This window comes from Ochotona princeps, chromosome 16 (assembly GCF_030435755.1).
Source record: "Ochotona princeps isolate mOchPri1 chromosome 16, mOchPri1.hap1, whole genome shotgun sequence".
Lineage (NCBI taxonomy): Eukaryota > Metazoa > Chordata > Mammalia > Lagomorpha > Ochotonidae > Ochotona > Ochotona princeps.
In genome coordinates this window covers 48,318,433-48,339,888 of record NC_080847.1, presented here as the reverse complement: position 1 = coordinate 48,339,888, position 21,456 = coordinate 48,318,433, and the positions used below count along the sequence as shown (strand labels likewise).

The 21,456-nt window shown below is 40.6% G+C and overlaps 1 protein-coding gene across 1 annotated transcript in view; it reads left to right on the top strand.

Annotated features, from left to right (window-relative positions):
- The first annotated feature begins 11,121 nt into the window (after positions 1–11,121).
- LOC101518415 (zinc finger protein 568-like) overlaps positions 11,122–21,456 on the top strand; it is a 49,597-nt gene continuing 39,262 nt past the window's right edge. The window contains exons 1-3 of the mRNA XM_058674397.1: positions 11,122–11,247; positions 13,295–13,421; positions 13,656–13,751. Of these exons, the coding sequence (XP_058530380.1) occupies positions 13,298–13,421; positions 13,656–13,751 (220 nt within the window). The 5' untranslated portion in view covers positions 11,122–11,247; positions 13,295–13,297. The remainder of the gene's footprint in view (positions 11,248–13,294; positions 13,422–13,655; positions 13,752–21,456) is intronic.

Here is a 21,456-nt window from a genome sequence, read left to right as displayed (position 1 = left end):
TTATTTGAGCAACTGTCCTTGGCAATAACTAAAAGAGGTCTTTTTTTCATGGAGTTTAGGGGGTAAATGGGTAGAATACATGATAAATGTAGTTTGTTAGAAGATGAAATTGTTATAAAGTAATCTGACTAGGTTATTAAAAATGTACCTCAAACATATCACTTTTCAAAATATGTTTTAGAAATGAGTTTTTTATTCCACTGTCACACATGGTGTATGCCATTTTTATATGTCATTTTTGGTATTTATTTACTACCATTTCACTTATTTGCTCAGTATCATTGTGACATGGGTATAATTCTCATTTAGAATGAAGAATCTTGGATTTCTAAGTTGTAACTATAGTCTCGATTGCTAAGGTAACTCAGAATACCTAGAATTTGCTGTTTTATTTTTATTTGAAAGAGAGAGAGAATCAACCAATCTGGTTCAGTGGTTCACTCCCCACATGCTGCAATGGCCAGAGTGAATGTAGGTCCAAGAACTCTGCACACCTCCCCCACACCCACCTTTGCTGCCTTCCTATGCAGTTAACAGGGGGCTGGTTCAGAAATGAAGCCTTGAGGACTTGAACCAGCACCCAAATGGGATGCTGGCACCATAGGCAAAGGTTTGGCAAGCTGTACCACAGCACTGGCCTGAAGAATAGCTGGACTTTGAATGCAATATTCTTGCTCCAAATCTCAGCAGGTGCAGATTTGAGTTAGTTGGGTCAAATTTATATCTGTTACTGTATCAAGATTGTACCTTTATATATTTAGAGGATATTTGAGGATATGTGTGAACATTATTTGATTTTTAGACTCTTCGTATCTCTACAGAGGATTTCATTCAGGCTGAATTGCTGGGTCTAAATTTTCCAAACTGCATCTCCAATGTAATGTCCAAAGGGTGTGAGTAAGGAAGAGAAGTACTTGCAGCTCCATCGTATCTCAGATTATCGCAAAAGTTGATGGTTTAAACTTAAATTGTTTCTACAGAAGACGACTTCGCTGCGTGTTCTGACAAAGGTGTCTCATTAAGTTGCAATCAAGATATTTGCAAGAGTGCAGGCATTAGAAGACTGGTCCAAAGTTAGAATGAGCTGTTGAAGCCTCTCACTGAGTGTCTCCATGGGATGGTGACTGAATTCCCTTAATGTGCATGAGCCCCGCCCCCAAAGGAAATGTAAGACAGAACTCCATGTCTGCTAGGGCCTGCCCCTGAAAGTTACACAGTGTCAGCTCTACAACATCCTGTTGTACAGATCAGCCTTATTCAGTGTGGGCGGGGTCCACAAAGACAAGAATGGGAGAAGACTGATTATTGGGGGACCATTTGGAGGGTGGTTACCACAGGAATCCAGTGAAAAGGCATCAGGTAAATTGCACTTATGTCCTAAGCCCACAGGTCCAAGCTCTACTAGGATGAAACAGATTTGTGGATGTGAGCCAAAAGCCTGAGAAACAAGTATCTATCATGGAAGATCTGTGACGTGAAACGTGTCCCAGAGCCTGGAAGTTAAAAGAGCAGGCCCTGGAATTACTGGAGCTGGGTTTTCTCTCAAGAATGAGCAAAGTCTGAGTTACATTTCAGCCATCTGCAATCAGGAGTAGCTGTGTGACAATGGAACAGTTGATCCAGATGATGGAGAAGCGAGGTAAGGCACCTCAAAAGGGCAAAATTTCAGAGAGCAACAAGTTGTACATTCAGGGACAGTGCTAGTATTAAAGAGTTAGAATTTGATTTCTTTTGTAATAATTTTTAGGGTATATTTGTTTTCATGGGTACACTTAAATGTTAACAGTAAGCAACAGATTTCTATTCCATCCCTTCTAGTCCACTTTTCCCATTCCTTACTTCAGCTACTTTGAATATTTTTGGTTGGATATTCTGCCATTTATCTCATTTTTTTGAATTACATTTCTGTATTGCTATGCTTATTTTTTTCAGCTTTAGGTATTTTTATTGACTTTTTGAAACATTTATTTGAAGCACAAAATTCTTCCATCTGCTGGTTCATGTCTTAAATGGCCCAAACAGCAAGAGTTTAAATACGCTGAAGCCAGGAGCCAAGAATTCAGATTTGGTCCCCTGCATCAGTGAGAGCAGGGCCCAAGCATTCGCGCCATATCTGCTGCTTTCCTGGGCTGAATATTAAGCAGAACAGCCACAACTTGAACTGGGACCTCCAGTGTGGGATGCCAGGATCGCAAGTGGCTGCCTAATTTGCAATACCACAACATTGGTCCCTCCTGTTGACTGACTTATTTATTTAATTTATTTAGTGGCCTGCCATGATAGCCTAGTGGCTAAAGTTCTTGCCTTGAATGCACCAGGATCCCATATGGGCACCGGTTATATGCCCAGCTGCTCCACTGCCCTTCCAGCTCCCTGCTTGTGGCTTGGGAAAGCAGTGGAGGACGGCCCAAAGCCTTGGACCTTGCATCTGTGAGTGTGGGAGAGCTGGTTCACTGAAGTGGCCACAATGAGCCCTCCTATTGACTTTTTAAAGATTTATTTATTTTTTTTGCAAAGTCAGATATACAGAGAGGAGGAGAGGCAGAAAGATCTTCTCTCCAATGATTCACTCCCCAAGTGGCTGCAGCGGCTGGTGCTGCGCCAGTCCGAAGCCAGGAGCTCTTCCAGGCCTCCCATGCGGGTGCAAGATCCCAGCCTCGACAGCTTTCCCAGGCCACAAGCAGGGAGCTGGATGGGAAGCAGGGTCACCAGGATCAGAACCGGTGCCCATATGGGATCCAAGGCGAGACTTTAGCTGCTAGGCCACCGTGCTGGGCGCCCTATTGACTTTTCACAGTGTAGATTTAGCTCTCATTTACTATGTAACCCCGTTTTACCTTTAGCACAACATGCTCTCAGCTGATCCACAGCCAAGAGCCTGGTGCCTGCTCCAGGTCTCTGATGCGAGTGTGGGATCCCAAGGTCTTGGGCAATCCTCAATTGCTTCTCCAGGCCACTAGCAGGAAGCAGGACCGCCAGAACGAGAAATGGCGCCCATATGGGATCCCAGCACTTGCAAAGCAAGGACCTTTAGCTGCTAAGCTACCTCGCTGGGCCCAACACAACGTGTTCTTATGCTAGCCTTTCTTTCTAATGTGTTGGAAGCTTACTCATGACAAAAGGAAAAAAATTTTTAGGTGTTTCCTTTTAGATCAGTTGATTTTTCCCAGTGAGAAGTCTTAGATTTTTGCTTGAGAAGTGTAAACCATATTTCTGTTTTTTGGGAGGCAAATGAAACAATTTGGAAGAAAACCTCAAGTTTTTTGTCTGAAAAGTTTCATTTACTTTTTTTTTCTCTGCATTGCCTCAGCCCCACTTTTGTTTAGATTTCGTATGCCTAAAATGTAATCTAGAGCCTTTGTAAATTCAGAATACATGGGAGAATTTTTTCTTTTTGGCCAATATGAAGGGAATTTTACTATGTTATATACAATAAAAGAAGACATCAGGTGGTGTTAATGTTTTATATTAAGTTACCCGTTTTTCAGTCCTACTCCCAAGTTGTTATCTGTAGAATTACTTAGTACTTCCCTTTCCTGAACCTTCCTTAGGGTCCTGACATGACGTTCCACCTTCACTCCAACACGAGCTTGCTCTGGTTTTATTAGACAGCACCCATCTGTGTTGTCTTTAGCTTCCAAAATTTGGTAGTATCTCTTACTGCTGAAATGTTCTGTGTTTGTCCTTTTGAGTTTTAACTTCTTTGTTCCTTTACTAGTATTTTGATTGAGTTTGAGAGAGAGCAGAAATGCAGATGCTTAATCTTTTGAAGCAGAAAACTTTGACATCTTTAGGATGAAAAATCAGGTTATTTTAAAATGTCATTAGAGGGCTCGGCAGCGTGGCCTGGTGGCTAAGGTCCTCGCCTTGATCCCATATGGCCGCTGGTTCTGATCCTGGCAGCTCCAGTTCCTCTATGTCTCTCCTCCTCTCAGTATATCTGACTTTGTAATGAAAATAAAATAAATCTTTAAAAAAAAATGTCATTAGAATAATTAGTGCAATTCATTCCATCACTGAAGTCTTCCACAGTGCCCGAATCAGTCTGATCAAGATTGATTAAAAGTTACAGAGAGATAGAGTGATCATCCATCTGTTGGTTCACTTCCCAAATGTTTGCAATAGCTGAGGCTTGGAGGCTGATGTCAGGAGTCCAGAATGTCCTCCAGGTCTTCTGTGTGGAGTCCAGACAGTTGGCCCCTATTGTGCTACTTTCCCAGACACATCAGCAGGGAGTGGGATTAGAAATGATGCAGCCGGGTGGCGTGGCCTGCGGCTAAAGTCCGCACCTTGAACTCCCCCGGATCTCATATGGGCGCCTGTTCTAATCCCGGCAGCTCCACTTCCCATCCAGCTCCCTGCTTGTGGCCTGGGAAAGCAGTTGAGGACGGCCCAAAGCATTGGGACCCTGCACCCACATGGGAGATCCAGAGGAGGCTCCTGGTTCCTGACTTCGGATTGGCACAGTTCAGGCCGTTGCGCTCACTTGGGGAATGAAACATCGGACGGAAGATCTTCCTCTCTGTCTCTCCTCCTCTCTGTATATCTGACTTTAATAAAATAAATAAATCTTAAAAAAAAAAAAAAAAAGAAAAAGAAGTGATGCAGCCAGGACTGGAACCAGTACCCATTGGAAATCCTGGCACTGCATCACAGTGCTGGCGCCCCAAAATTCTTGTAATAAAATAAATCACCTTAAAAGCATCTTATTCATTAACTCTTTCTGGTACTTACTATATAAGAAAAACCTACAAGGAATAAGAAAATCAAATCCTGTGAAAATACTATATGTTAGATTTATTTTGCGTCTTACGGTTTGCCCTCCAGAAATTCCCATCAGACCTATATAATCAGTCATCACTATACCTTTTAATGTGTTTAACTTAATGGTGTTTAACATCTCTCATAAATCTTAGGGCTGTTCTTTTAAATGGCACCTTATCGAGGAATTTGTGTGTTTCTTTGGGTGGAACTCTGAAGCAGGTGTGTTTCTTCCTCCATCAGGCTGGTGTTCTCGGGAGCTTCGTGGGAGAGGAGAGCACGCATCCAGACCTCTGGTACGTTTTCAGCAATTGTTGGTTGTATTTTAACGGTGAAGCTGCACTGAATTGCTATAAACTACCAGTAAATTTTAAAAAATGGTGAAAACGTGAGGAAAAAGATAAAAAAAATCAGAACCCAGGGCAATTTGAGACATGACTGCATTGAGTAAATACATACAAAATTAATAAAGTTGAGTTTAAATTTGAGGAAGATCTTGGGAGTTAAAGCAATTTGTGACAATGTTTGTGAAGAAAAAACTTGAAATTATCTCAGAAAAAAAAGCTTTTTAGTGGTAATTACATAAAAATATAATTCCCCAGATATTCCAGAATTCTTATAATTTGAAGTTTAGTTTTTAAAAGTTAATCATGGTCAAACATCAAAAGCCAAAATTATCTGAAGGATAAGCGGAACATGTCTTTCAAATGACCCTACATAGGTTTTCTTGAGTTGAGCTTATGATATAAGTGCTAAATTATTCTAATTTTATTCAGTGAAGCATTATATAGTTTTCCACCTTGTATTATAGTCTTAGAAGATGTAGAATTCTGGAGCTCTTTATAGGATGCAGAATAACTGATTTTTGGAGTAGTAAATAAAGAAGACGACTTTTAAGAAAATAAAATGTATTCATCAACCTTACTACAGTATTCCCTTCTGCTCTTATTCTTTGTGTTTGTAGCTCTAAAGTTATTCACATTCCTACAGTCTGAACTGAATCATATTACCTTATTTTACATTTTCCCTATCAGGAACATGTACACACTTTTTTTGACCATATAGTATGTAGCTCATTCAGTTATCTTTCCTGCTAGCATGGTGGCTTTTTGGTCCTTGTCACACTTAGAATCAGGTCTTACATAGGTTCATGCTAATGGGCATGTGGCTTTTATTATCTTACAAAGTGCATGACTACAGTAAGTTTGCCTCATGCCTTTGTGGCAACATTGGTAGAAGGGGATGATAATGACACTTATCCCATAGGAATATTAAAAGTTAAATGCATATAGTATGTGCCCCATAAATGACAGTTGTTAATTTTTATTTATTATTACTTATTTGTCTTTTCGTTACTTTTAATTTATTTTTATTGGAAAGGCAGATATACAAAGAGGAGGAGAGACAGAGGGAAATTTCTTCCATCCAATGGTTCACTTCCCAAGCGGCCGCAACGGCTGGAGCTGAGCTAATCCGAAGCCAGGAGCCAGGAGCTCTTTCAGGTCTCCTGTGTGGGTGCAGGGTCCCAAGCCTTTGTTTAGACTGTTGTATATTTTGTTGTTGTTTTTAAATCATGAGAGGGTGTTGGAGATGATCTTTTGGTTTTGTTTTTTATAGTATTGCTATTCTATATTAAATTAATCAGTGTTTTGGATGTTAATCCAGCATTTTTAGTGGTATACATCTTCCTCGGTTGGGTCCATTTTTTTTTCTTGATTTACTTATTTTTATTGGAAAGGTAGAATTAGAAAAAGAGGAGAGAGGGAGAGAATCTTTGATCTATTGGTCACTCCCCCAGTGGTAACAGTAGCCACAGCTGAGCTAATCAGAAGCCAGGAGTTTCTTCCAGTTCTTCCACTTGAGTGCTGGAGCCCAATAACTTGGGCCAGCCTCTGTTCTTTCACAGGCCATAGCAGAGCTGGATGGGGGAAGTGGAGCAGCCAGCACTGGGACTTCTGAGATGCCAGCGGTACAGGTAGAGACATGGCTGCTAAGCCTATGGACATGGCCCAGGTCCATAATTCCTTGTTGTACTGGGTTCATTAGCATTGAGCATATCTGTGTCTTATTAATAGTGATCTGTAGTATTTGTGCATTTAATGTCTGATTTTCGTATTGGGGTAGGATTGGATTCATCGAGTAAGTTTTCTGTAATTTGTTCCTATATTTTGAAGGTACAGAAGTTAGTGTTAATTATTACTTCTTTATTATAATTTACCAGTGAAGTCATCTGGGTCTGGACCTGAGGTTTTTTGCATGTTTGTTTTTGTGGTGGGTAGTTTTTTTTTACTGGTAGTTTAGTCACTCTTACGGATTTTTTCTCTTTTTGCTCATTTCATTAGTTTGTGTCTTTCTAGGAGGCTTCCATTTCATCTATGTCATCTAACTCATCAGTGTATGACTGCTCATAATATGTTCTAATACCCTTTATGTGAGCATAGTAGGAATTTTTCTTTTTTCATTCCTGATATTACTATGTTTTTATAGACTTTCCACCCTCCTTCATCAGTTAAAAGTTTGTCTATTTTGATCTTTTTGAAGAATGAATTGCTGGTCTTAATGACTCACTCTCATGTTTTTTTTACTCTGGACTCCATTGATTTTTCACTACAATGTTATTTATTTCCTCCTAGTAATATTGGGTTTAGTTTTCCTTCTTCCAGTATCTTAGGATGTATGCAGTTAGCTAATTGATTTCAAATCTTTTTTTACTATGAGTTTTCATTGTTGCTTTAAACTTTACTGGCATTGTATTTTACTATGGCATGTCTTGATTTTTATCCATCTGAAAATATTTTGTAATTTCCATTGCAATTTTTTGATCCTTTGAGTACTTACGAGTATTACTTCATTTTATAAATTTTTCTCTGCTGCTAATTTCTAATTTTTATCAGTTGTGAACAGAGAACATACGTTATATAGTTTTAGTCCTAAGTTTATTGAGACTTCTTTAAAGCGTATGTTACTGATCTGGGAGAACATTTTATACATATTTGTAATTGAACAATTTTTCTCTCAGATTTAGTTTCTCCCTGAATCTGTATACTAAAGCATACTAAGAGAAAAAGTGAGAACATTAAGTAGTAACAGGAAATTGTTCTGATGCATGCAGTAAAAGGGAATCCAAAGAGCATTATCCCAAATCAGTTCACCACAAAGATTTGCCCAAATCTAAAATCAACACATGCTAATGGCTTCCTTACATAATATTGTCCTTTACTTTGTATTTGTTCCGACAGGACTTGGTGTTTTGGGCATACATGCCAAAAAATAGTATCAAATACAAGTTGGGGTCATTATAGTTGCTCATAGCTTATTAGAAACCAAGGAGAGATGAATGTTCTGTTCAACCCATGAATCAGAATGAATGATAAAGATAGAATAGCCCATTGTGTCCCATTGTCCTATATAGGATACTCATTAAAATTCAACAGTAAATATACCATTTGTACAAAATTTGAAATACTGTATTTTTAGTGTTATCTCTTGAAAAAATAATAGGTAAATGATTAAAATGTTTGAAAATATTTTCAGCTTCATTGTGAAAATGGCATTAACTTAAATGTAAAAATTACTTTTACCAAACATTGAAGCGGATAATGGATTTAAAAAAATGAATTCATGAAAACATTTCCTAGCGCTAGGTTGTCGTTTTATTTCAAGAAATGTACTTATTCAAGAAATGAAGTTATCATTCAGAAAATGATAAATTATTTCAATTTATCTAGTGTTTGAAAGTATCTGTCCACTAGACACTGGGATAGTGGATTACACAGTATTGTGGAATATTCCACTTATGTTAGAGATCATGGAAAATCATGGGCTTTTGTTCACTCAAATAATTGACATGTGTGTTATAAATGCATGTTATTCACAAATTATTGAACAAGGATAATCATTTCTTGGGAGACATGTGAACCTGGAGTATACATTGCAGAATTGGGCAAAACAAGAGAGCATACCCTGATGCATAGGAAAGACAAAATACCCAGCTCATCTAAGTCAGCAGGAAACTTCTAATATCTCATCAAAAGATGGAAAGCAGGACAGGTTGAATAACATTCCGAACCAGTTTCTACAATAGGCACCTAGGTCTGTGGGCGCACTGAAGTACACAGGATGAGCCAACAGAGTTTAGAGAGAATTTCTCATGGCTAGCGCAGTGGCTCTGTAGGGTACTCCTCTGCTTATAAGTGCCAGCATCCCATATTGGCACCAGTTCGTGAACCTGTTTCTCTACTTCCAGTCCGGCTCTCTGCTTATGGCCTGGGAAAGCAGAAGGTGGCCCAAGTCTTTGGGACCCTACTTTTATGTGAGAGGTGGGAAGAACCATCCAGCTGCGGGCTTCAGATCAGCTACTGTGGCCATTTGGGGAGTGAACCAATGGATGCAAGATCTTTCTCTGTTTGCTCTCTCTAAACATGCCTTTCTAATAAAACTAAATGAGTCTTTTTTTTTTTTAAAGATTTATTTATTTTATTACAAAGTCAGATATACAGAGAGGAGAGACAGAGAGGAAGATCTTCCGTCCGATGATTCACTCCCCAAGTGAGCCGCAACGGGCCGGTGCACGCCGATCCGAAGCTGGGAATCTGGAACCTCTTCCAGGTCTCCCACGCGGGTGCAGGGTCCCAAGGCTTTGGGCCGTCCTTGACTGCTTTCCCAGGCCACAAGCAGGGAGCTGGATGGGAAGTGGAGCTGCCGGGATTAGAACCGGCGCCCATATGGGATCCCGGGGCTTTCAAGGCGAGGACTTCAGCCGCTAGGCCACGCCGCCGGGCCCCTAAATGAGTCTTTAAACAGTAAAAATCATTTAAGTTGTACCATTAGGACATTTTTCTCCAGGTTGAGGTGTCTAAAGTGACATCAAATGACCATATCCATCCCTGATGCTGATGTGCAAGAAGTATCACTCTCCCCAGCCCCAACCTTGGAACCTAACCTTCTCACCCTAATTGAAGGCCCACATTGGTATGCAATGCACTCACTTATGTAATTGATGTTACATAAATGATATCAATGAATGGAAGATCGTTCCTCTATAAATCTGACAGATTTAAAAAAATGTTTTAAAATGCGGGCCTGGTGTGGTAGCCTAGTGGCTAAAGTCCTTGCCTTGAATGTGCCATTAACCCATATGGGTGCTGATTCTAATCCTGGCAGCCCCGCTTCCCTTCCAGCTCCCTGCTTGTGTCCTAGGAAAGCAGTGGGGGACGGCCCAAAGCCTTAGGACCCTGCAGCCGCATGGGAGACCTGGCAAAGGCTCAGCTTTGGCCCTTATGGCCACTTGGGGAGTGAATCAGCAGATGAAAGATCTTTCTGTCTCTCTTCCTCTCTCTATATATGACTTTCCAATAAAAATAAATCTTAAAATCTGCTTAAGCATACGTAAACTAATGCAATGAGCAGCAATCGAGAAGATAGCCGTAATACTTCCAAAGGTACTACTGTCTAAGATGGCAGATTTATGTGAGAATCCATAGTGTGCAAAACAGCCGAGGACAGTTATGGCAAAAAAACTACGTTGCATAAAGCCAACAAAACAGTTAAAATGTTCAAGTTTTTGTTCCATTCCACTAACAGTGAGTTTGAACGGATTATTAAAGTCACTTCTTTGAATATCTGTAATACATGCAAGGATATCATTTTTCCCATGTCACACTATATTGTTCCAGTTTCCTGTTAAGACAGTCTGTATTTTGTTCTTTATGTTAATAAAGTATCTATACTTTATTATATATAATATATATAATATATATTATATTTATACACAGACACATATATATGTTATGGTTGTGATTTCTCCCCTATTTTAATGCACCTGTATCAATTCCATACTCATAGAATTGGAAAGTTGTAAAATATGTACAGAATCGTCATGAACACTATTCCAATAACCAGTAGCTAAGTTGTGAATAGTACCATTTCTCTTACCAGAAATTTGACAAACATGGCAGACACAAATTGTTCAATTGAAGAACAGCTCAAGAATTTGATCCATAGGGTCAAATTTATCATGATCCCCTTCTGAGAAGTATGTGTATTCTTTTTCAAAAAGACGTATTCTATAGATATTCATTAGGTTGAGTTGAACAGTGTTGCTTAGGTCTTCTGTTTTATGGCTGATGATTTGCTTAGTGGTTTTGCTTGTAGCCCCCCAACTATTGTTGAATTGCTGAATTCCCCTTTCCGTTCTATTAATTTATGCTTTATGTTGCAAATTGTTAGGTGTATACATATACATATAATTGTTATACCTTTCAGATTTTTCCTTATCTCCCTATATTTTATTATTTATTTGAAGATTTATTTATTTTTATTGGAAGGTAGATATACAGTGAGAAGGAAATACAAAGACCTTCTGTTCACTGGTCCACATCCCAAGCGGCCACAATGGCCCGAGCTGAGCTGATTTGAAGCCAGGAGCTTATTCCATGTCTCCAATGTGGGTACAGGGTCCCAAGGCTTTGCTCTTCCAGGCCACGGGTAGGGAGCTGGATGGGAAGCAGAGCAGCTGGTGCCCAGGTGGGATCCCGGCGCTAGCAAGGCAAGGACTTAAGCCACTAGGCTATTTTGCCCGACCATATTTATGTATTTATTTGTAAAGATTTATTTTTACTGGAAAGTCAATTATACAGAGAGGAGGAGAGACAGATCTTCCGTCCAATGGTTCACTTCCCAAGTGACTGCAACGGCCTGAGTTGCACCAATCTGAAGCCAGGAGCCAAGGGCCTCTTCCAGGTCTCCCACACAGATGCAGGGTCCCAAGGCTTTGGGCCGTCCTCGACTGCTTTCCCAGGCCGCAAGCAGGGAGTTGGATGGGAAGAGAGGTCGCCGGGATTAGAACCGGCGCCCATATGGGATCCCGGGGCGCATCAAGGCAAAGACTTTAACTGCTACAATATCGCGCTGGGCCCCATATTTATTTATTTTTAAAATTTATTTTTCATTGGAAAGTCAGTTATAAGAGAGGAGGAGAGACATAGAGGAAGATCTTCCATCCACTGATATTCACTCCCCAAATGGCCACAACGGCCAAGGCTGAGCCTTTGCCGGGTCTCCCACGCGGGTGCAGGGTCCCAAGGCTTTGGGCCATCCTCCAAGTGTGATTGATTCAGATGTACAATTGTGACTGTTTGGCAGTTTTTCCACTCTGGTTATGTAGTTATGCGTTTCATTATTTCTTTGGCTCTTTTTTGTAACATATCTTTTTATTGATACTTTCTCTTTAATGAGATATTGTCATTGTATGTTCCTAACTTTAATTTCTTGAGTTCTAAATATATAATGAGTATTTTTAAAAAAACATTTAAAGTGAGAAGTGAGAGATAAAGGGAGAATGAGTAATCGAGAGAGGCCCACCACATCTGGTTCACTCCTCAACTGGCTGCATAGCCAGGCTGAAGCCAAGAACCAGGAGCTTTGTTTCCAGAAACTTGTCATTTGTGTCTTGGCCTCTGTTACAACCATCTCAGATTTAATTCTCATCATTTGGTGCTAAATGAGTCTCTTTCCTTATTTCGTTTTTTTTTTTTTCAAAGTGGATCTTTTTAATATTTTTACACCTTAATTAAATAGTTCTCGGGCCCAGCGTGGTAGCCGAGTGGCTAATGTCTTCCCCTTGAGCACACACCAGGATCCCATATGGGCGCTGGTTCTAATTCAGGCAGCCGTGCTTCCCATCCAGCTCCCTGCTTGTGGCCTGGGAAAGCAGTCGAGGATGGCCCAAAGTCTTGGGACCCTGCAACTGTATAGGAGACCTGGAAGAGCTCCTGGCTCCTGGCTTCAGATTGGCGCAGCTCAGGCCATTGCGGTCACTTGGGGAGTGAATCATTGGACGGAGGATCTTTTTTTCTCTCCTCCTTGCTGTATAATTGACTTTTCAATAAAAATAAATAAATCTTTTTTTAAAAAATGTTCTTTTGGTGACTGTAGAGCAAGGCCTGTTTGGTAGTTTTCAGAAACATCACAATTTTAATAAGTTTTCCCATTTAACCTGTAGTCTTCTATAATGATTAGAAGTTACTTATATGAGACTGCATTCAAACAAGTAAGACTGCACTTATACATCCATCATTTTCACAATTGTTGGGAACGTGGGCATTTTCCCCCATATACCTGTATGTATTTCAAGCATTGCATATTTAAATTTTGATGCCTCTCCTTGTTGTCTTCTCTTACCTTTCTAGTTTCTGCTAGGTTGCCTTTCTCCCTAGATTACACAACCACCTAGTCAGCTTCTGAACTAGTTAGCTTCTGAAATAGTTATTTTCAGTCATTTCCAACTTGTCCATCTCTGCCACAGCTAAGTAAAAAGAAAATCGGTGACCACTTTCTCTAGTTCCCTGCATAATAATGATAAATATGTTTGCTGACTTAATAATCAACATGGTATTATGGGTCATCTCAGCTGTAGATTTTAATAATTCAAAATCAGGTAATAAGACCTAGTGTAAAATAGAGCTGTTGATTCCTGGATTCTAGCGAAGTGAGTTTTTGCTTGTGTTGACTAATGAACATTGTGTTTCTTCAGGAAATGGTGACATTTAAGGATGTGGCTGTGGACGTCACTCAGGAGGAGTGGCAGCACATGAAACCTGCTCAGAGGACCCTGTACCGAGACGTGATGCTGGAGAACTACAGCAACTTAGTCACAGTGGGTAAGGATAGGTTTCCAACTTGAAACAGAAGTGCTTTCCATTTCTGAAATATGTAAAATGTTTAATCCTCCCCTTTTCACATGGTTTTATCCCATTTTTCCAAGTGAAGAGTAGTTGTGTCTTAGTGAATTGTCCTCCATCATCAACTTTCACAAGCAATCAAGACCCCAAAACGCAGCCCAAGGATTAAAATGGCCATATCCACTGTTAACCTCCAGCTCCTTTGCTTTCAAGGCTGTCAACTTACCAAACCAGATGTGATCTTCAAGTTGGAGCGAGAAGAGGAGCCATGGGTCACAGAGGAAGAAATATTTGAGATGCAAAGTCCAGGTGAATAAGTTACAAATATCTTTAAATGAGAAGCCAGTTGGCAGTTTTTCAGTGAAAGGTTGCTACCATATTACTTTTTCCAAGTTTTTTTTGTGAAAGTCCTACTCTTGTAGAGTGGCAGGAATACTTTGAAGTACCGTCTTTTTCACTTTTTAAAGGAGCAGCAGCCTTGTCAAGTTTTAGGGTGCCAGCCTACCGTAATACACATGTAACCTAGCTTTCAGGATTATTGTGATAAGATCCTGGGGCTCCCATTATGTTAATTTCATTTTCTTACGTGTTTAATCTTTTGTGGGTGTATAGTTTTTAAAAACATTGTTTCACAGGTTAATTCATCTTAGTGTATTTCCTACTTTCTGTTTTGACAAGTTGAGATTTGTGTTTTTGTTACAATAGTTACACTTCTCATTATACTTTAAAACCCACCATACGGTGGATGAGAAATGTTTAAATTTCTGGCTTAGAAATCCCATGGTATCTCCTCCCTGTTTATGCCCATCTTACATTCATTTTGAAAATACATGATAAGTATATCTGGTTAAAAGTATAAATATTTCCAAAGATAACTGCAAACAAATGCCCCTTCCTGCCTCGACATGCAGACCTTGCCTTTCCTCTGTTGCATAGCGTTTTTTCCCCCCCCAAGTTCCCGAGTATTCCTGACTGCTTATTTCACCATATAAGTTTTGGACTTAACTGTTTCCTGGGGGAGGGTGAACCTTGGAATTTTAATTGATATTGTGCTAACTGTATAAAATATCTTCTCAGAGATTTGACATCCTTATAGTGCCAAAGCTTCTAGCTAACAGTGTCTCTGTTCATACTTAACTTTTTTTTTCAAGATTCTGTTTTATTTGAAAGGCAGATTTTATACAAAGAGAAGAGAGAGGTCTTCCATTTGCTGGTTCATTCCCCAAGTGTCTACAAATGACCAGTTCTGAACTGGTCCAAAGCAAGCAACCAGGAGTCTCTTGGATCTCCCAAGTGGGTGCAGGGCCCCAAAGCCATATTCCCAGACCATAAGCAGGGAGCTGGATCAGAAGTGGGAAAAACCAGGATACAAACTGGGGTTTGGTTCGTGGCATGCTGATGGTAGCAGGCAGAGGATTAGCCTGTTGAGCCATCAGCACCAGTCCTCACCTATTTACTTTTGTGTCCTGGACAAATGGAATTTCACAAGTTTTTTTTTTGAAGCTTTTATACTTTTACTGTTAAGTGTATACTGTGGACAAGAGGGAAAGTCAGCGCTACATCAGCTGGAAAAAGTAATAATTGAGTTTACTGATGATGGGATTATGCCACTTGGAAAATAAGAGCTGCAACTGAAAAAGTAGGACATCAGATTAACAACAGATAATAAGTTTCATATATCAACCACTAAGTAGAAGATATGCAATAAAGGGAAACTGCATTTATAGTCTTAATAGTAAAGATAACATTCTAGGGCCCAGCACAGTGGCTCAATTAGCTAATCCTCTGCCTTGCAAGTGGGTGATCACATGGCATCCCATGCAAGTGCTGGTTCATGTCCTGGTCGCTCCACTTCCCATCCAGCTCCCTGCTTGTGGCCTGGGAAAGCAGTTAAGGATGGCCAAAAGCCTTGGGACCCTAAACATACCTGGGAGACCAGGAATAAGCTCCTGGCTCCTGGCTTTGGTTTGGTTAGCTCCAGCCATTGCAGCCACTTAGGGAGTGAACCAGCAGGCGACATATCTGTCTGTCTCTGCTTCGTAAGTCTGCCTTTCTAATAAAATAAATACAATTCTGTTATGTGTATAGATATGGATACGATACAAAACAATGCTCTCTCCTCTGTGCTTAAGAGATGGTCTTGCTCATCAGAAAACAGTCTTTATTTTAAGGGTTTGCATAAAATTTTTGAGACAGGTTTCCCACCCATTCTCCCCCCCCCCCCCCCACCTCAGTGGTTTTTCAAAAACAATTCTGAGTGGTTAAAAAAAATTGTTTCCTAGCTGTATATATTGCTTAAAGATGTCTTGGAACCTGACTGTTCTCTCCCATAGGTGACTTCATTTATTTCCCATTTTCACATAGATTGCTTTTGTTTTACAAACAGAATTTTATGAAACCAACCTGTAATTTAATTTAATTTGCTTCTTGGCAGTACTGTTGCATAGGTTTGATGCCGATCCCCTTTATACTGATCTTTGAGTGGTGGAATTTCTTATCTTCAGAAAGATCAAGTTAAAAACTATCCAGACACCTGCTCTGAGCTAGTAACAAGCCTCTGTAGTTCACATTTACCTCCCATATAAGGCAAGGTTTTGTGTTACAAGTTGTTTCATTGTTTATTTCTCTCAATTCAAAGATTATCAGTGTTCCTTCTACCATCGCAACACATCTGGATTGCACTGTTGGAAAAGCTGATTCATACATCCTGCCCACAAAGGTGTGCCTGTGTTCCCAAGAACCGTGTTCTCTGTACTTTCTAAGAAACAGCAGCCACTCTATAGGGGTCTACCTTACCTCGTACAAGCCATTCTTCCTCATGTTCTAGAACTGGAGTTCAGTTGCTTTTATTTTTATTGAAAATACATGTTATGTTCATAGAGTAAAGAGGAAACAGATGGTTCATTCTACCAATATTAAAACTTTTTTTATCCTGGTGTGACTCACCCTTTGCTCTTTAAAGGATTCCAATCTCCTTGCTTCTAAGGCATTATTTTTCTTCCTTAATGAAATTCTTTCACATTTCTTTCCTCAGTGGTCACCCCCAAAACCTCTGAATTACATGCAACATCCCTTTTCCTCCTTGTGTCTTCATGATTTATACATGTTCCTGCCATTAACTCAGTATTTAACTCCAGAAATTATATCGTATGAATATGTATTGTTAATGTTTTCAGAAATTGTGAAATTCTTCACATCTTTCCCTTTAATTGAATATTCTAATTTATCGTTAGCAGTGATAGGCCACCATTTCCAAGAAACTGTCCCCCATACTTCCAGCTGCTATTGATCTCACCCAGTTCACAACTTTTGCTTCATTCTACACAATGACTGCAGTCTGAAACATGCATACTATGTTCTCACAGGTGTGTCTGAGGTTTAAGCCACTAACCCACCGAGAGAAAGGCTGCTGCTTTCTTCCTGGAAGTGGCTCATGCACAGCTGCTTTTCAAAAGACTGTTGCTTCTTGCTATCGTAAAATATCCACCTGCATTCTTTCAGAACAAATACTGAGGCATTCAGGACAGAGTTAGAAAGGGTATAATTTCATGAAGTTTGGCTAGAATCATAAATTGAATGTTATTTTGGTAAAAAAAAATGAGTTAATCAGAATACTTGAAAGTTTTAAGAGGAAAGCTGTAGGTGAAGTTACAAGACAAGTTTTCTTTTTTTTTTAAAGGTGATTTTTTAAAAAGATTTATTTATTTTTATTACAAAGTCAGATATACAGAGAGGAGGAGAGACAGAGAGGAAGATCTTCCGTCTGATGATTCACTCCCCAAATGATGGCAACGGCCAGTGCTGCGCCGATCCGATGCCGGGAACCTGGAACCTCTTCCAGGTTTCCCACACGGGTGCAGGGTCCCAAAGCTTTGGGCCGTCCTCGAGTGCTTTGCCAGGCCACAAGCAGAGAGCTGTAGGGGAATTGGAGCTGCCGGGATTAGAACTAGCAGCCATATGGGATCCCGGGCAGTTCAAGGTGAGGACCCTAGCCACTAGGCCACCACACCAGGCCCTAAAGGTGATTTTTTAAAATCAATTTTAATAATTTGTTTTATTTCTGATGATGTTTACATAGTTAAGAAGGATGCATGCTCTTGTGAGCCACCAATTAAGGCGAGAAGGGTTGAGGAATTTGGGAATGTGGATGAGACCACTGTTTCCAATCTCCTTTTTCTTCCTGTATCTTGGGCAGATGGGGAGAGAAGGGGTGAGGTCAGTACTGCTGCACTGTCTGGGGATAAGGGATTGCCAAGGTGTATTCATTGTGAAATTCTGAATTAGAGAGTGGGGGAGCGATGTCTCCCATTCTTTCGGTTCAAGATGGTGGCAATGGCCAACACAGAGCCAAGCCTTCAGCAGATCTCTCAAAGGGCTGCAAAGGCCCAAGTGCCTGGGTCATTGATGCTTTTCCCAGTTGTTAGTAAGGAGCTGGATCTCAATTGGAAAAGCCAGGATAGGAACAGACACCCATGTGGATGCCAGCATCACAGGTGGCAGCTTTGCCAGCAAGCCACCACACTGCCACTTTGTTTTTTTCTTTTACTTAAAGAGATCTTGCATTCAAGTTCTCTTGAAACATCTTTGGCTCCTTAAGATTTGTGAGAGTAAGGGCCCGGCAGTGTGGCCTAGCGGCTAAAGTCCTCGCCTTGAAAGCCCCGGGATCCCATATGGGCGCCGGTTCTAATCCTGGCAGCTCCACTTCCCATCCAGCTCCTTGCTTGTGGCCTGGGAAAGCAGTTGAGGACGGCCCAATGCATTGGGACACTGCACCCGCGTGGGAGACCCGGAAGAGGTTCCAGATTCCCAGCTTCGGATCGGCGCGCATCGGCCCGTTGCGGCTCACTTGGGGAGTGAATCATCGGACGGAAGATCTTCCTCTGTCTCTCCTCCTCTGTATATCTGACTGTAATAAAATGAATAAATCTTTAAAAAAAAAAAAAAGATTTGTGAGAGTAAGAAAACAGAACAAAACACTTCCTTGTAGAATATAGGAGGGTGGATTTTAAGAGCTTAACAAAACTGAGGATGAGATAACCAGTATTGGTTTAGAATTGGGGCCTGTGTGGTGGCATAGAATGCTAAGCCTCAGCTAGTGGCAAAGATGTTCCATGTGAGCACAGGTTCAAGTCGTCGCTGCTCCACTGCTGATCCAGCTCCCCACTTATGGCCTGGGAAAGCAGCAGAGGATGGCCCAAGTCCTTGGGCTCCTGCACCCACATGGGAGATCCAGAAGAAGCCCTGGCTCCTGGCTTCAGACTGGCTCAGCTCTGGCTGTTGCAGCCATTTTGGAGAGAGAACCAATAGTTGGAAAATCTATTTCTGTCTCTCCCTCTATCTGTAACTGTGATTTTCAAGTAAAAATAAATCTTTACCAAACACCCAAAGTCCTGAATTATGTCATCTTTGCCTTCTTTTTAAAATGTTGTCACTCTTGTTTATTTTTTTTTCTGATTTTTAATTGTGGAAGTTAGTTTTATCCTATATGTAGAAGATTACCAATAATCAACTACAGACAGGAGATTACTGAGTAATGTTTGAAAATACCTGCTCTGAGTTGTAATGGCTCACAGTTGATTAGCACCCAAAGGAACGGAAAGCTAGTGCAGAACCAAATCATATAGGGAAGAATTGTAATTTGGGGTGATACTATAAACTAAAGCAAGACATGATAAGATTTGATGTAAAGACCATCTAGAAATGAATACAGCATAAAAAGATGGGCCTGCTGCGGAACACTGCAGTGCATCAGAAACCACCTGCCTCCTGATCTCTTAAGATTCTCATTGGAAAAAAATAAATTTTCACATTTCTTTTTTTTTTTTTTTTTTTTTTTTTTTAAAGATTTATTCATTTTATTACAGCCAGATATACACAGAGGAGGAGAGACAGAGAGGAAGATCTTCCGTCCGATGATTCACTCCCCAAGTGAGCCGCAACGGGCCGATGCGCGCCGATCTGAAGCCGGGAACCAGGAACCTCCTCCGGGTCTCCCACGCGGGTGCAGGGTCCCAAAGCTTTGGGCCGTCCTCGACTGCTTTCCCAGGCCACAAGCAGGGAGCTGGATGGGAAGTAGAGCTGCCGGGATTAGAACCGGCGCCCATATGGGATCCCGGGGCTTTCAAGGTGAGGACTTTAGCCGCTAGGCCACGCCACCGGGCCCAAATTTTCACATTTCTAAGTATGTCTTATGCTTAAGGTCAAATAAAAATGAACTATAGTGAGATGGAAAGTTGACATTTTTCTCCATATTTATTACTGGATTTTTTTATTTTAGGATTTATTTATTGGAAAATCAGATATACCGAGAGGAGCAGAGAGAGAACTTCTGTCCTCCAGGATTAAACTGGCACCCATATGGGATCCTGGCATATGCAAGGCGAAGACTTTAGCCGCTGGACTACCACGCCAGGCCCTTTTACTGATTTTAAATTGGATTTAATTTACACAGCCAGTGCTTCAAGTATGTTTATATAGAAATAAGGGAATTGGGCCCGGTGCCGTGGCCTTATGGCTAGGGTCCTCTCCTTGAACACGCTGGGATCCCATATGGGTGCTGGTTTTAATCCCGGCAGCTCCACTTCCCATCAGGCTCCCTGCTGTGACCCGGGAAAGCAATCAAGGATGGTCCAAAGCCTTGGGACCCTGCACCCGTGTGGGAGACCTGGAAGAAATTCCCTGCTCCTGGCTTTGGATTGGCACAGCAACGGCCATTGCAGTCACTTGGAGAGTGAATCATTGGACGGAAGATCTTCCTCTCTGTCTCTCCTCCTCTCTGTATATCTACTTTGTAATGAAAATAAAATAAATCTTAAAAAAAAAAAGAAGGCAATTACTACTTTATGAAACTTACTGGCTCTTGATATACAGAATGAGCAAAGGAGTATGCAAGGATCATATATGGCAGCTAATCTAGGAAAAGGCAATGAGAATTTGTTTCCCTAATGTAGCCATTGCTTCCTCTTTATGTAATTCCTTTCCTTCTTATATACTTTTTAACTTTCCTTAATTTGCAGTTTTAATTTTCCTAAAGTTGCACATGTACTTATTTTAGTGAGCCACATCCTTAGACAATTTCAACTTTAACTACATTTTTTGTTTTTGACATCTATATTTCTAAATATAGTAGTCTTTAGAAATTAGTACAATTATTTTGTTCCACCTAGAGAAACTATAGGAAATCCCTGTGTATTCACCAATAAATTTCAAGTTATCAGTATTTGCCAAACTTGGTTAATCCCTCTGCTGTGGCCAAGTTTTATTTTGTTTTGCTTTTGGTTGGACTATTTTGCTTTTCACCCTTGTATAGTTCAGTGTGCAGTGCCTGCAGTTACAGTGTAGAAAGCCACAATATTACCATGACACTGGCAACGTTAATAATCCCTAACAGGCTCAATTTCCTCGCTTTTCTCCTTCTGCCTTTCTGTGGTTGGTTTATTTGAGTCAGGATTGAAATAAAATCCTTACATTGTATGTTTTTGATTTATTTTTTAGGTGTGTTTTGGTTTCTAAGAAGCCTTTCTTTCCTGTAATACATTTTTCCTACACATTAGGAAAAAAATGCCAGCAGTTTTTCAAGGACCCAATTTCACATTTGCCATTAACCAGTTTTGCTTCAGTTACCTGCAGTTAATCACAGTGTGAAAATATTACATGGGAAATTCCGGAAGTAAACAACTCCTATAAACTTTAAATTGTGTGCCACTTTGAGTAGCATGTTAAATTGCCCACAGTCCCACTCTGTCGAAGTGAGTTATCCCTTTGTCCAGGGTGTCCACACCAGGTGCACCCTGTATCCGGACTGGAGAGGTATCCCAGCACTTGCATTTGAATAATCCTGATTTCACTTAATACAAGTGAGAGAGTAGTGATGCTGGTGGTCAGACTGGATATTCAAAAGAAAAGTTGTAAGGTGGACTCTTCGGTGAAAGAGTAATGATGTCAGCAGTCTGAATATGCCAGAGAAGCTGTGAAGTTCCTCTACGAAGGTGGAGGTTCTCAGGAAAGAAGGAAA